The sequence below is a fragment of the Callorhinus ursinus genome, unplaced genomic scaffold (assembly GCF_003265705.2).
Source record: "Callorhinus ursinus isolate GAN/ISIS: 27379988/994484 unplaced genomic scaffold, GSC_fseal_2.0 scaffold5, whole genome shotgun sequence".
Taxonomy (NCBI): domain Eukaryota; kingdom Metazoa; phylum Chordata; class Mammalia; order Carnivora; family Otariidae; genus Callorhinus; species Callorhinus ursinus.
In genome coordinates, this window is record NW_027397067.1 from 74,356,537 (window position 1) to 74,371,380 (window position 14,844).

At 53.5% G+C, this 14,844-nt stretch overlaps 1 protein-coding gene across 2 annotated transcripts in view; it reads right to left on the minus strand.

Annotated features, from left to right (window-relative positions):
* The window catches only part of NDRG1 (N-myc downstream regulated 1), a 53,121-nt gene that overhangs the window by 12,925 nt on the left and 25,352 nt on the right, over positions 1 to 14,844 (minus strand). For both annotated transcript variants that reach the window (XM_025871161.2, XM_025871160.2), the window contains 7 exons: positions 13,783 to 13,888; positions 11,655 to 11,775; positions 8,100 to 8,162; positions 7,257 to 7,317; positions 6,169 to 6,255; positions 3,897 to 3,953; positions 907 to 1,010 (listed from right to left, as the gene is read on the minus strand). In XM_025871161.2, the coding sequence (XP_025726946.1) occupies positions 907 to 1,010; positions 3,897 to 3,953; positions 6,169 to 6,255; positions 7,257 to 7,317; positions 8,100 to 8,162; positions 11,655 to 11,775; positions 13,783 to 13,888 (599 nt within the window). The remainder of the gene's footprint in view (positions 1 to 906; positions 1,011 to 3,896; positions 3,954 to 6,168; positions 6,256 to 7,256; positions 7,318 to 8,099; positions 8,163 to 11,654; positions 11,776 to 13,782; positions 13,889 to 14,844) is intronic.

Consider the following 14,844-nt stretch of genomic DNA (forward strand, 5'->3'; position numbering starts at 1 on the left):
GCTTCCTCAAGAAGACATACTGACGGTAACAGCATCCCAGGATTTTGAAGAGGATTCACTTGATTCCTACGGGCATGAGGAGGGCAAGGCGGTGTGCGGGGTTTGGGGGGCTGTCCTGGTCTCTGCATGTCCACTGCCTAGCCGATAGCCTGACAGCCCCAGCTCGCGGGAAGTGTTTGCTGAAGAACTGCTCTGTGCAGTCCCACGTCTTCAGTTACCCACTGGGGACACGACCTCTCCCTCCCTCCCTGAGAGGCGGGATGCCGGGAGGGTGGTAAGAGGAGACGGACACTGAACTTCGTTACAGACGCTAATGCTCTTCATGAAGTAAGTTATTGACCGTGAGGAGAGACAGCCCGTGAGGCTCCCGCCTGTCCCCTTCATGGCAGCGCAGCGGACTGCGTCCCCTGGCTGACACCAGTGTTCCCGGGCTGTCCCCTCCCCTAGCTGAGGTCCAGACCAGGCCCTCGTTATCATGAGGAGCGCTAGCCCCTGGCCCAAGGCTGGAGGGATGTGCTCCTTGTCCTTGGTATGACTCACCTCCCAGCAGCTTCTCTGGACACCTCCCTCCCCCCCCCCCCCCAGCGCTCTGTCGCTAGCTCTCTTCACCCTCCTCACACCTGGCCTCTCCTTACGGTCAGCCAGGGCACAGGCACCTACTCCAAACCCTGTGAGGGCGTGACTGTGTCTCCCTTGTGCTCGGCAGCCCCCCGCCCCCAGGTCTGGATGGTAGCTCAGCTCCTTGCAAAAACACCAGAACTCCAGGAGGCACCTGACTCCCTGTCCCAGCCATCTCTTTGCTCAAATCCGGGGGCTGTATCTTCTGCTAATTCTATAAGCCCCCTCTGCCTTATTCCACGTTCCAGACCAATGAAAAGAAACTCGATCTATGCCGCGTCACAATACCTGTTGTAGGCATTGATGAACAGGTGCAGGTTGCTGGGGTTCATGTCATTCACGATGTGCTGGCGGTAGGTATGGACCACCTCCACGTTGTTCTGCATTTCCTCCTGCATTTAGAGAGGGGGGAGATACCCTTTGCTGGGACCGTGGCCCTGGGCCACTCCCGAGTGCCTCCATTCTTCAGGTTATACAGGTACAGAGATAATAAGGCCTAATGCACTTGACTGCCAGGGAGCCTGAGCAAACCGGAGAAATGCAGTCTGCTTTTGCCTATCAGCTGGTAACAGGAAGGAATGCAAACCTGCAAAGGGCAAAGCATGCCCTTCTGGGTTCCTCACTTCTTTGGTATTTGAAGTAAGTCCTCCCGAATCTGGAGTCTGGCTCCGTCACTGCCCTTTTTGGGGGGCAACTGTCTTAACCTCTCAGAGCCTTAGTCCCCTCAAAAATAAAGCGGGGGTGGCTATTACCTATGTCATCAGGTTGTGGGATTTAGCAGAGGTCTTGCACACGAAAGCCCTTTGTAAATAGTAAAAACTGATGCAACTGTTAGCATTTAACGTTTTTAAGGGGAAGTCAGTTTTTCATGCTGGAAACACAAAACCAACTTATGCAACTCCCGCGAAGTTTCTGGAAAGAAGGGCCATCTCAATTCCTAGCGGAGCCAGCCAGAGGTCTGCAGAAGCCTCAGCCTTCCCTCTCTCTGCTTCCTTTCTGAATGTGATTTGGGACAAACCGGTTACGAGCTTGCTCTGTTTCTCATTTGTAGAACAGCGGATGTGTAGGTTCCACAAAATGGCCTGATATGATCAGTGGCGACCAGAGCAGGACAGGGAGGGAGCAAAGGGGGCCCCATGTCCAGCCCAAGCTATTATCTATAATAGTCCATGATCATTAAAGCAACAAAAAGGCCAACATGCTGTTAGAAAGTCAGAGAAAAGACCATCTAAGGAATTAATTGTGCTGGGGTTTCAGATTAAAACACACACACACCAACTACAGCAACCTGGGGGCTCCAACAGATACCTCAAGTAATGTGGGGTATAAGCAGACCAGACTCTCACCCTATATTTGACACCCCCTCCTGCAAGGAAATACAGAAACTGGCTTTAATTTTTTCCATATTCCTCTAAGGTTCAGATTATACACTCGGGGGGAAGAAAATGTTATCCCAAACTAAATGGAGCACAGACGAGGGGAAGGCGGCTACTGTGGGCTGCAGGCTGGCCCCAAAGGCCGGGTCCACGTCAAAGCCCTGGCCACTGTGAACGCTAACTTATTTGGAAAAGAAGTCTTTGTAGATGTCATTAAATGAAGGATCCTGAGGACATCATTCAAGATTATACCAGTAGGTCCTAAATCTAATGGCAAGTGTCCTTATAAGAGAAAGGCAGAGGGAAATTTATTTTAAGATTTTATTTATGTATTTATTTGAGAGAGAGAGAGAGCGCACGCACAGGCGCATGAGTCGGCAGGGGGAGGGGAGCAGAGGACGAGGGAGAGACTCCATGCGGAGCGCGTAGCCTGCTGCAGGACTCGATCTCACAACCCTGAGCTCATGACTTGAGCTGAAATCAAGAGTCAGGCGCTCAACTGAGGCGCCCCCAGAAGGAGATTTGAAACAGACATGGAGAGGCCACCGAAGACAGAGACAGAGCCTAGAGGGCTCAGCCACGAGCCAGGGGATTCTGAAGCCACCAGAAGCTGGAAAAGCAAGGAAGGATCCCCCCCCCCGCCCCGCCCCGCCCCGCCCCGCCGAGGGCCACTGGAGGGAGTGTGGCCCCACTGACATTCCCTACTGGCCTCCAGAAGCGAGACAGAGTCCATTTCTGCTGTTGGAAGCCACCCAGTCTGGGGTGCTTGTTACAGCAGCCCGGGGAAAATAACATGAGGACCAAACACAGTGGGCACACGTGGCCAAGCCCAAAGGAGGAACATGTGGTCGCATCTCAAATGGTCATGCTCTCGAGCAGGCCACACGGTACACAGAGTAAATCGAGCCGGGCTGTGTCTGGGCTTGCGTCGGTCACCCCGGACATCCTCCCCGGGGGCTATGGGCCAGAGTCAGGGGCCATGCTGGGGTGACTGAGAAACAGCAGACGTACAGATGGCCAGGGTCCTGCTCTGGATGCGGGAACATGCTCCAGAGCCAGACATACAGCTTCCAATCCCAGCCCCGCCTCGCCCTGGCTGTGCAACCTCACACAAGTCAATCAACCTCTCTGGTCTCATCCATAAACTGGGAATAAAACAAGTACTTTTCACATGGTTCACACAGCTCTGGGGGGAGTCCATGGGTCAGTATTTGTAAAATCCTTAGGACCGAGCGGGATACAGAGTGAACACCATGGATGTGTGTTGTAGGTCTTATTGGTAATAGCCCCAAACCGGGAAGAACCCAAATGCCCATCAACAGGTAAATGGAAAAACAAAGTGCAGCACATCGGCACCACAGAACACCACCCGGCACTGAAAAGGAGCAAGCTACTGATAAACCCAACGACAACGATGGATCTCAAAATAACTGTGCCGAGTGAAACGAAAGTACATTCTGTACAATGCCATTTATATAAAAATCTAGGAAATACAAACTCCTATCTCTAGTGACAGTAAGCAGATCAGAGGTTGTCTGAGTAGCAGGGAGGGAAGGATTAGCAAGGGGCACAGGGGGGCTTTGGGGTGATGGACATGATCATTATCTCAATTTCAGTGGCGTTTTATGCGTGTATGCGTGTATGTGTGTGTCAACATTTGTTAAATTTTATACTTCCAATACGGGCAGTTTGGTGGACTTCAGCAAGGCTCGTTTAAAAAGCCTTATGTTAAAAAGAGAGTGAGCCATGACCTGATCTGAAATCGGTCACGTCGCGCCACGGACGAGGTGGGCATCAGCAGGCAGCCCCGCTGGCTTGTGTCCGGCTCGCCTCTGGGCCCGACGCACCAGCAGCACGCAGTCACTCAGCATGAATGACAGAACACCAGGCCATGCTACTCACCTTCCCAAAGAGGTGGGACACCACCATGTCTGGAAGTGCTTGGGTCCACCCGGAGATCTGGGGAAGGCAAAAGCAGGTGTGATTAGAACAGGTGATCGCAGTGGTGGGTCAGCAAAAGCCTCCCTGCCTGCAAGGGCAGACCGGAAGTGCTGGGCTCCCTGCACTTCGATCTGAAGACGGCCCCCTCAGGGGAACTTGGTTACCTGTTCCAGTTGCCTACAGGACCTGGGGCGTCCCCCGGAAGGCAGCGCCTGAGTCTCCACCAATCGCTTATTCTCAGAGCCCCATGCACAGGAGACTCACAGCAAACATGTGCTGAACAGAGACCCAACCTGCTCCTAGCTTGCCCTGTGCTGTAGCACACTAGGTTCTCACAAGGAGGGCCCCCATCCCTTTCTTCCAAACACACACTGAGCTCTGCCAGTCTATACCCAGGATCTGCTTACCCTGAACTAGCCTTCCTGTATCATCCTCTAAATGTCCCCCCTCCAACCAGTATCCTCTCTTGGAATATCTGGAGGTCACTAAAGACACTGCCGACTTTCTCCTCTCTCCCTCTCCCCAACGCAATGCTAGGTATATAGCAGGAGCACCATAAATGCTAGGTACACAGCAGGAGCTCCATAAATGCTCGGCATACAGCGGGAGATCCATCAATGTGTGCTGACCAACTTCAGTGTCAGGCAAGGACTGGCAGGATAGAGAAGCTCTAGACCTGGGGGTTCTCTAGATTGGGGGGGTCCCGCCATACCCCCGCTGTGAGGGCCTGGGCGGGGTGCAGAGACTCTGAAGCTCAAGCCTCTCATCTGTAAGCAGCTGTGCCAGGAGCTTCAAAGTCACAAGGTCAAGGTGAGGATAACACGAGGCAACCACACGTGTCACAGGATCTGACGCCAGTGCCTGACATATAAAGACTACTCCTGATATCGGTCTTTTTTCTCTTGGGGTTGGAAAGGAAGGATGTGGTGCAGATACTAAGGCCACATGTACATTCCTCAGGCTCCACTTTAGCCAACGGTCGATGTCCCCAGCCCTCCACGTCTGGCTCAGAACAGTTACCCAGGAGCCAAACTGGCTGACGGGAACATCACTTCCTTTCCTGGAAAATAAAATAAAAAACAGGGAGTGTGCTCTGCTCCTGAATATCACGCAGATGGGAGAGATGGGCTCTTGCATGTTGGCAGAAGGTTCCAGAAAGAAATGCAGTATGTGAGTGGCCAAGACAGGGGTGGGAGGTAACAGGGAGGGGCACACCTCTTCAAACCTCAGTCTGAGACAGCCACCCAACACTTGGCAAAAACCTACTTTTGAAATGAAAGGCCAGGATCACCCCCGCTGGAGAGGTTCCGCCCTGGTTCTGTTGCAACAACTATCCCCTTTCCTTGGCAAATACTGGTGCCTTTATGAAAAACACAATAATCATTTTTTAAAAAAGATAAACAAGGAATGCTAGGACACCAGCCAGAGCAGAGCTTCCTGAGACAGCATGGGTCCCTCTCCTCCAGGCAGGCATGGGTCCTGCCCCCTCTGGATTCCCAAACCTGCAGTGCTTGGGGTGAGGGGCCATTCGACACCTGCTGGATGAGACCGGGGAGGGAGGCAGGGGGTAAGGCCCAAGGACTACAGAGTCCACGGGATCTGCATTCAGCCCCAGCGCTCCCACTGCCTAGCTTTGCAGGACCTTGGACAGCTTTCTTCACCACTCTGAGCCTCAGTTCCCTCTTCTGGAACCTGGGTTATAAAAATCCCCACTTCCTGGAGTCAATGGGAGGATTAAAGGCGGTCAGGGTACAAACAGCACCTGGTAAATACTCTGGACACTCGAGCTAATTATTACTGTCATCAAACTGAGTGGCAGTGTTGGTCCTAAATACACTCTTCTTTGCCATCAACAACATATGGATTCCTGAGATTAGAGGCCTTTGTCTTGTTCCTCTTTTTATTACCAGTGTCTCGAGCAAAGCCCAGTACACGTTAGCTCCTCCGCAAACACTTCTTAACCCAAGCTATGCTTATCAAAGCTGGCTCGAGGACTCACGCCCCCATGGGATGTCTGGTTTAGACCACACTGTCCTACTGAAATTTTCTGAATGGCAAATGGCTGAGGTCATGTTTACTATTCCAAGCAAAGCAAAGGAAAACTGCTTTCTTTGCAGGGGTGGGGAGGAGGTGGTTAGGAGGGGTTTGGGTGGGCACACCTGTTCCACCCTCCTGGCCCTGGTCCTGCCCCTAGCCCTGACCCCTGACCCCTGACCCTGACCCCCAGCCTCACCTTGGACGCTGCCCAATCCATCCAGCCTTCTGCGCAAGGGTTCACATTGATAAGGACAAGTCCCTCCACCATCTCAGGGTTGTTCAGCTGCAATTCAAGACAGAAGGTGAGCGGCAACCCCACAATCTCAGATACCATGAACTTCGAACGTCAAACAGAAGATTGAGGAAACTACCAGCAGAGGGCCCGTGTGTGCACCACCAGACAGGCCGCTGCCCTCCGGAGACACCCCCCCCCCAATGCAAAAGGGAGCCTGCAGCTCAGGGACGCAGGACTGAGCTGCTGAGACAGCGGGGAGAGGAAGCAGGAGGAGAAGCCTGCAGTGCTGGGCAGACCTGCCTCAGGCAAGTCACTTCCCCTCCCTGCACCTCCTCCTCCCCAGCCACCAAAGGGTGTATCAGACCACCAGCTTCAAGGTCAGGCAGGGCACGTCAACGCTCTGTAGCAACTACTCCTAGAAGATACATCTGTGTCCGTCTCAGATCTAATATGGACCTTCTTTTATCCGCTCAGAGCCGAGATAGGCCATTTTTTTAATCATACCAGCATTTCTAAGTTCTGACAACGTCCAGCAAATGACAGGCAGTCAGAATATATACAGCTGTACACATCAAATGAGCATTGCTGCATTTTTAAACAGTCGCTTGGTAAGGCACCTGACCCATCCAGGGCCCACAGTCACGGTAACATACGCGTCTCTCACTCTAGCATCAGCCAGGATCCAAAAGCTGTGGGCTTATCACAAAGAAGTAGCCCGTGCAGTGCCATGAGGACCCACCCACAAGCAACCTCGAAGTGAGCAAAACCAATGGGAAAAGAGTATGTCTGCTGAAGGCAAGGCAAGGTGGTTGGGATGTATGTGAGCGCGCGCACACACGCACACACACACGCACGCACGCACGCACGCACACACACACGACTCTGGACCCCACACCACATGTGAACTGCGGTTCTCCCCTCGGAAACGCAATTATGAGTCATTTCACCCTCCGCTGTGGGATTTTTGATGCTTTATCCAGTTGTCTTCCTTAATCTTAATTTCCATTTAAAACGTAATTTAAAAAAAAAAAAAACGTCCAAGGACTCACAGCAAAGCGAGTGAGGATGTAGGCACCTGCCCCAGTGCCCATGCCAATTACGCTCTTCAGCCTGGAAGCAGAAATAAAGATGCATGTCACAGAAGGAATGAACAATGGGAGCCCTAATGACCCTCTTAAAACCTCCCCCACTCCTGGTCCCTAAGGAATACCGCCTCCCCCAGCAGCCACCCCGCTCGTCGCTGAGCGTGGCTGGCAAGCCAGACAGAGCGGGGACACGCTGCCTCGAGGACCCCAAACGCATCATGCTTTACGCCTTGACAGGAGACCATGACCCTGGGGAGACTCGTCCCTTTTCCTTACTTCTCTCCCGACTGCAGCCCAGGCTCTGAGAGACTGCCTGACATTTATGGGAAGGCCTTTTACTGCACCGCTTCTTCCTGCTCAGAAGCTTTATTTTAGACTCTGAAACTTGGAATGAAAATAAGTTGGGCAAGAACGCCGAGGTATGATCTTCACCCAAAAGGCTCAAGTAAGGGACATGAGCACTGGAGAGATAGGGCATGGAGGGAGAAATGGAGGGCTCAGGCCTCCCTCTTCCAGAACGTTCCATCGATAAGGAAGAGCAATGAAAGAGAGGGGGCCGGGAAAGGATGGGTGGGGTGGCGATCTTCAGGTGATGTGTTCGCTCGTGGACAAAAGCCCAGCGGGCGAGAGGTGGACCAGAGAGTAGAGTCGGTGTGAGAAGAGTTCACAAAGTGTGACAGCTAATTTCTTTCCTGACCGTTCACCCTAGGTTTCAGGGGTCAGGCCAGATCGAGGCCAAAGGAGAGGCAGAGGTTAGAAGCCACCTTTCTCTGCAGGCTGGTGGGGCAGCAGATCCCTCACTCTTACCCAAACTGGTGGAGGACTCCAGGAAGCATTTCAGCCAGCTGGTCCATGGAGGGGTACATGTACCTTGGGGGAAGCCATGCAGAAGCCATTAGTGAGGGCCAGACCCCGGAGGAAATGAATCATTCAAAGAGGAACACGCTTGAAGGGCAGGGCCCATGCACAACCTGGCCCGTGGGCCCAACCGCCCTGCCCAGCCCCCTGCAGCCCTCCCTCCCCGCACCGAGCCGTGCGCACCAGCCTACCCCCCACCCCAATCCTCCCCATTTGTAAACTGACCCTTGATGGATTGCTTCCTATGCTCCAGGTCCCACACCAAGCATCGGAGGAGACTTAGAAGCTCATCTAATCCTTACAACAACCCTGTGAGGTCCCCATGGTTTCCCCCGGTACACAGATTATAAACAGCAGTGAAGCTGGGAGAAGCCACTTGGCTTCATGGTCAGGCCCGCACTTGGAGCGGCATCTCACGTGGGCCCCGGGATTTCTCACTCACCTCCCAGGAGGAGGCCTGTGGCAGCTCCCCCATACAATATTCCTGGCCACAGGGAAGTCCCTCCTCTCTCACCCCTGTCCCCAAGAGATGCTCTGGAAGGAGCTTGGAGAGAGTACACAGAGAAGCAGGCCACGCTGATGAGCTGGACACAATGGGCTTTGGGAGATGGATAACCCGGGGGGATTTTACACCGGGATGCCTCAATTCACACATCTTCTGGGACCATGGCTCCTGGGTGGCTCTGGAGTCTGCAGGCTACCCTGAGCCTAAGCATTAAGGTGGAGGCTTCCCCTTCCCAGAGTGCAGGAAACAAACATCTCCTGTCACCAAGTCCTTAGCAGGGCCTGCCCGGGGCTTCTTGTTCCCACTGTGCCCACCCTTCCCACAGGAGTACCAGATGACAACCCCCGGCAGAAAAAGGAGCTACTCCCCAGGCTGGTCCCTTTCTCTCGGCCAAGAACAACCTTGCCCCCGTGTCTCATGGAGCATCTCTAGGCCCGCTCTCTTCCTGGCCTTCGCACATGCTGCCCCCTCTGCCTCCTCACACGGTGTGCACTCACCTCCCTGAGATCTCCAGAAAGGCTAGGGAGCTTTGCCCCAGCAGGAGCCAACAACCCTAGCCAGAGTTCCTACATGCTTTCTTTCCTGACTTCCCTGGAAGAACTCCAAGAATCATCCCTTTCACCAAGGTCTCGGGTGCCATCAGAGAGCCTGGTCCTTTTTATCAAAAGCAGGTGCACAAGGCACGCCGCGTTAGGAGCAAGCTCCTCTGGATAGCCCATGATTCTCTGGACAGGTCCCTGAGGGAGCCCGCAAAATGCCTCCCAAGACCAGCAGATGGGAAACGGTGTTGGGGGAAGCAGGGGCGACCTTGACTAGGAGGCATCCCACAAGGCTGGCCTCAGGGAGGACGACTCAGGATACACATTAAGGAGTTCCTTCCACAAAGGAGTTATGGGTGCTCACTCATGCCAGGCTCCTGGTGAGGCCCCGGGGGGACCACGTGAGCACAGCAGGCCCGGTCCAGCACAGGGGCCAGGTGAAACATGGGAGTGTAAGAGCAAAGGTGACAGTGAGGGAGATGGGGGTGTTCAGAAGGGAGACTGAGACAGGGAGCCCTGTTCTGTCTGATCAGATGGTTAGGGAGGGCTTCTTGGAAGAAGTGACATTGAAGGAGGCAGTGGGGTTTGATGAGTGTAGAGTATAGGAAACACATTCTAGGTAGGGGACCCAGCATGTGCAAAAGCTCTGGAAAGAGCCAGAAAGACCCTGGCTGATATGTCTACCCAAAAATGGAGCCAGTTTCCTTCTGAAATGGCCATGGCTCAGTTTACAGCCAGTAGTCCCCAAAAGGCGATTCTGGGGAAGCCACTTACCCCCAGCGGCTGTTCCTGGGATTAGATGTATAGCCAGGAGACAATAGGATTCTACCACAAGCCCCCCACCCCCACCATAAATAGGAAGCCGACTCCAGAGCTGGGGTCCCCATCCCTGCTTTGCCGCCTCAGCCTCGGGACAGAGGGAGTGTACCCCTAGAGGGCCCAGGAGACCCCCAACTACGGGAGGCAGAAATAAGGCAAGGCCCACTCAGACACACTGAAATCACCTGCTAACTTGGGGGGGAGCAAATACCCTGCACCCTGGCCTCCAGGTCAACTTAATGAAAATTCCACAGGGTGGGGCCCAAACCTCAGGATGTTTTTTTAAATCTTCCTATGGGGAGCTAAGAGCCACACTGGGTTACCTCAAGTCTTTCAAACAGTTGCTCCAAACAAAGATGGATTTACTGACAGACCTCTGGCTTAATCTGCTAGTGAACAGTTAATGGTGTCCCACTGTATTAGGAAGCTTTTAATTTTTGGTCCTGGCCCCATGTGGCTGGGTGTCCTTTCCCGTCTCTGATAAAGGTTACTAATTCTGAACACCACCAACAACAAAAAAATCTATTTGTGAATGTCAAGAAGGCCCCTTCTGGGAGACTTGAAACCCAAGAGCCGGCTGCACCCTGGTTTAATGACAGCCTCTAAGAGGTCTGCCCCCCCACCACGGGACGCTGACGGTCCAGTGCAGTCAGGAAGCCTGTCTCAGCCTCCCAGTGGAAACTGGAAGGCCTCGCTGGCTGCATGCTGGGGATGAGAAGGCAGCTAAACACCTGTGACAAGGGACCCTTACCTTCTAAAGAGAACGTGATCCCTAGAGTCAGCAGACTGTCCAACTCCCCCCGTTAAACTAGCTCTGTGACCTTGAGCAAGGTACTTAGCCCTTCCACTCCTCAGTTTCTTCGTCCAAGAAATGGAGCTATAACACCAGGCACGTATACTAACCATACGTAGGATTAAGTGCAAGTGACCCGTGTGAATAAAAACTAAGCTGTGGGGGGCGGCTGTGGCGCCTGGGTGTCTCAGTAGGTTAAGCATCTGACTCTTGATTTTGGCTCAGGTCACGATCTCAGGGTCATGGGATCAAGCCCCATGTTGGGCTCTGTGCTGGGCTGGGAGTCTGCTTCTCTCTGCCCCCCGCCCCTGCACTCGAGCACCCTCTCTCTCTAATAATTAAATAAATCTTAAAACAAAAACAAAACAAAACCTAAACCTGGACCACAGGAAGTACTTCATCAGTGTTATTTCTTATTGTTCTCTCTCCTTTTCTTTCCACTTTTCTAGAACTCTCTCCTAACTATTTTTCATATGAAAGTCCTCTCCCACTGGGTCCTGTGCAGGTCATGCACACCTATTAAAAAGCTAGCTCCCTGGGTGGGTGAGAGCAGGGGTTGGGGGGGCAGCAGGGGTGGGTGGTGGGGAGCAAGGAGTTAGTGCTTAGCAGGGCCAGCATTTCAGTTTAGGAGAGTCAAGTAGTCCTGGAGATGGACGGTGGGGACAGTTGCACAACAGTGCGAATGCACTTAACGCTACTGAACTCACCACACTCCAAAATGGTTACAGTGGTAAATCTTGGCTTATATATATCTTACTGCAATAAAACAAAAACCCAGTCCGACGCCAGCCCCCTCCACCTGTGTAGCTCTCCTGTCCCCCCCCAGGACATGAGCCCCCGGGTCTTACCCCACGGGGAAGGAGGCTGCGCCATCCTGCTGGCCAGGGGCGTCCACGTGGCAGACGGCGAAGTGCTGCGTGATCTCCTGCATGTCCTCGGAGTTGAAGAGGGGGTTGTAGCAGGTTTTGTCTGGAGGACAGGAGGGGGAGAGAAAAGAGGAAGGAGGAAGGAGAGAATACATCTGGCTGCTCGGCGGCATGTGGTGGCATTCTGCTGGTCTCACTCCCATGCAGCGGAGGAATGCACATACAAGAAAGAATGCCAACCTTCCTGCCCCCCTCCCACTCCCCTCTGGTGACAGAAGGCAAGCACCCGGGTATGGAGGTGGCAATGGTCGCCATATACGCCGGCGGCGGCCGAAGCTCAAACCTGGAGCTGCTGCTGGGAGGAGACTCCCATCCCGGTTCCTGCATCTTCCCCCAACAGCCGCAGCTGCGATGGCCCTGGGGTGAGGTGGGCTGGCTGCCCTCATGCCCTCTTTCTGTGTGGGTCTCCTAAACCTCCACAATGGAAGTAATGGCCAGGGCACATGCTTCTCAACCAAGGAAGGGCATAGGAGATCAAGCATGGACCCTCTCACTTCTTATGTTGCCTTGGATGAGTCTCCCAATTTGCTGAGCGCCCAAGTCAAAGATGGCCAGCTGGCCACCAACCCACCCCCTGGGCACATTTGGGCACACAGGACTACATTTCCCAGACGCCTTTGCAACAAGAGGCAGCCATGTGACCAGGTTCTGGCCAATAGCACGCGAAGCTCACAGTTTCTTGTTAACACTTGCCACCCACCCTTCTAGGTTTCTCTCTCTGCTGTCATCTGCCAGAGGCACAAGGCTCTGAGGCCCCAGGGGATGGAGGAGCCACAGCTGGCAGGAGCCCAGGTCCTGGAACCACCATGAGAAAGGGAGTCCCACAGAATGCCCAGAGGTATTACAGGAGGGAGAGATAAACGTACATTGTGTATAGCCACAGAGGTCTTGGGGGCTTTTATTTCTGCAGTTGGCTTACTGAACAGTGAGCTTCTACCACAAGGGTAGAACAGCACCACATGCAATTCCATTCCTCACCAGAGTACGGTAACATAAGGTAACAGATACCCAAGTACCTAGCATGGGAGCTGGTACCGAAGGGATACAAGGGCGGGCACACAGAGGAGGAAGAGGGATAAAAGAGAAGGAAAGCTGAAGGAGAAAATGGTTTTCAGGGACTGACATCATTGCCTCAAGGTACTAAGAAGCTGTAGGAAAAACATGCAAGCCAGGCAGGCTGTCAATCACAAATCAAGCCATCGTCCAGCCTGCGATACTCAGGATTACAGAGGTGACTGCACGTGAAGGCCGGCAGTGCCTTCCCAATCGCCATGGAAAGATTCACTTCTATCCTGTGCAATTTTAACATTCAGTAGATCTTACTCCTTTACCGTCTGTGAAAAAAATGGGGAACCCACGTATGCTAACACTTCCTGGGAATCTCAAGCATACAGCATGAACATTCACGGCAGCCTCATTCAGAAGAGCCAAAAAAGCAAAAACCATCCAAATGTTGATCAACTGAAGAATAGAAAAACAAAATGTGGTCTCTGCACTCAGTGGAATATCATTCAGCAACAGGGAAGGAAGTACGTAATACAGGCGACCGTGCGGATGAACCGAAACCATTATGAAAGAAGCCAGTCGCAAAACACCGCATATGGTAGGATTCCATTTATAACGAATGCCCCAGATACGCATGTCCTTAGAGACAGAAAGTAGACCAGTGGCTGCCAGGGGCTGGGGGCAAAGGGAGATGGGGGGGCGGGGGGTTACAGATTTTTCAGGGTGATAAAAATGTTCTTAAATGGATGGTGCTGACGGTTGTACAACTCGGTGAAAATAATAAGAACAACTATGCACATTGATCCAGAGTTGTCACTGTCACACGCAGACAGCAGAGGGCCCCGAGTTCCCAGCACACCCAGACACAAACACAACTCTGTGCTGTGCGTCCTGCATCCCAGGCTCTTCCAGTCTGTGGCAAGTTCTCTTCCCGCAAGTGCTCCAGGAAGTGCCGGCAAAAAAGAGCTGGATGCCCCACCACCAGCCCTTCCTAGCGGTCCTCTTCCTCCACCCCCAGGGGGAACTGAGGCTCCTGGGAACTTACGGTTCATGCCGATGTCATGGTATGTGAGGATGACAGGCCGGTTTCCCTTGGGGGTCCCGCACAGTGTGACATGAATGGAGCCATGCACCGTCTCGATGTCCTGCTCCTGAGGGAAGACAGGAGACAGAGGGGTCTGTGCTGTGCGCTTCGCAGCGTTGGTGCGGCTGGGACTCTTGACTGTAGGCACCCAGTTTCCAACTGTGTTCTGAGGAAGCTCCAAGTATGTTTCTCGTTTGGTCAGCAGAGCCCTGGCCTTTGGGTAGCGGATCTCTCCGGCCAGAGAAACCACCCCAAGAACCGGGGAGGGAAGGGAAAGTCAACTGGAGGCAGAGGCCAAGAGTCCTGGTTCAGACTGTGCCATTAACTGCCCAAAACTTGGCGAAGGCACCAGCCCCAGCCCCTCTCTGCACAGGGCCTTGTTTTCTCCATCTTGGGAAACTGAGGTCATCAAGGCCTGAGCTTCCTAGACTGCCTGCTCCCACGTCCACGCCGGCACATCCCTGAGCTGGCGGAGGGTGATAATCTGGCTCAGGGAAACCAAGGCAGCTGCCCCGAATCACACTCAAGACCCACCCAGAGAGTCAGCCTCCGTGTTCCCCACAGGCTTCTTACAGCCTCACACTCTGAGAAGCTCGGAGAGCCAAACCACGTTCACGCCTCAGGAGGCCATGTTAGGTTGGCCCTTGACATTTATTTCCCAAGGAGAGAACATTCCAGATGCCATCGAACCTGCTCCCAAAACCACTGACAGTGGTTTGGATCACTGACGAACGGCGGGAGAGAGTAGGTCAGTGTCCACCCCACATGGACAAGAAGAAGAAATGGGCTGGATGCCCCAGTTAGGAGCCTTGTGGAGCTGGGCAAGCTGCCCTTCGCCCAGCCTGTACCACGGGAACCTGGCAGCTCCAGGGATGCCAGGAGACCACAGGACACAGCGAAGCCCCTTGACCCCAGACCTGGGAGAAACTTGGCTCACAAAGAAAGAAATATGCCCCAATTCTCAGGCTCTCCCTCCAGAACGGGGAAGCATAGTATCTGCATGTGTAGAAAGAAGCCACTCCC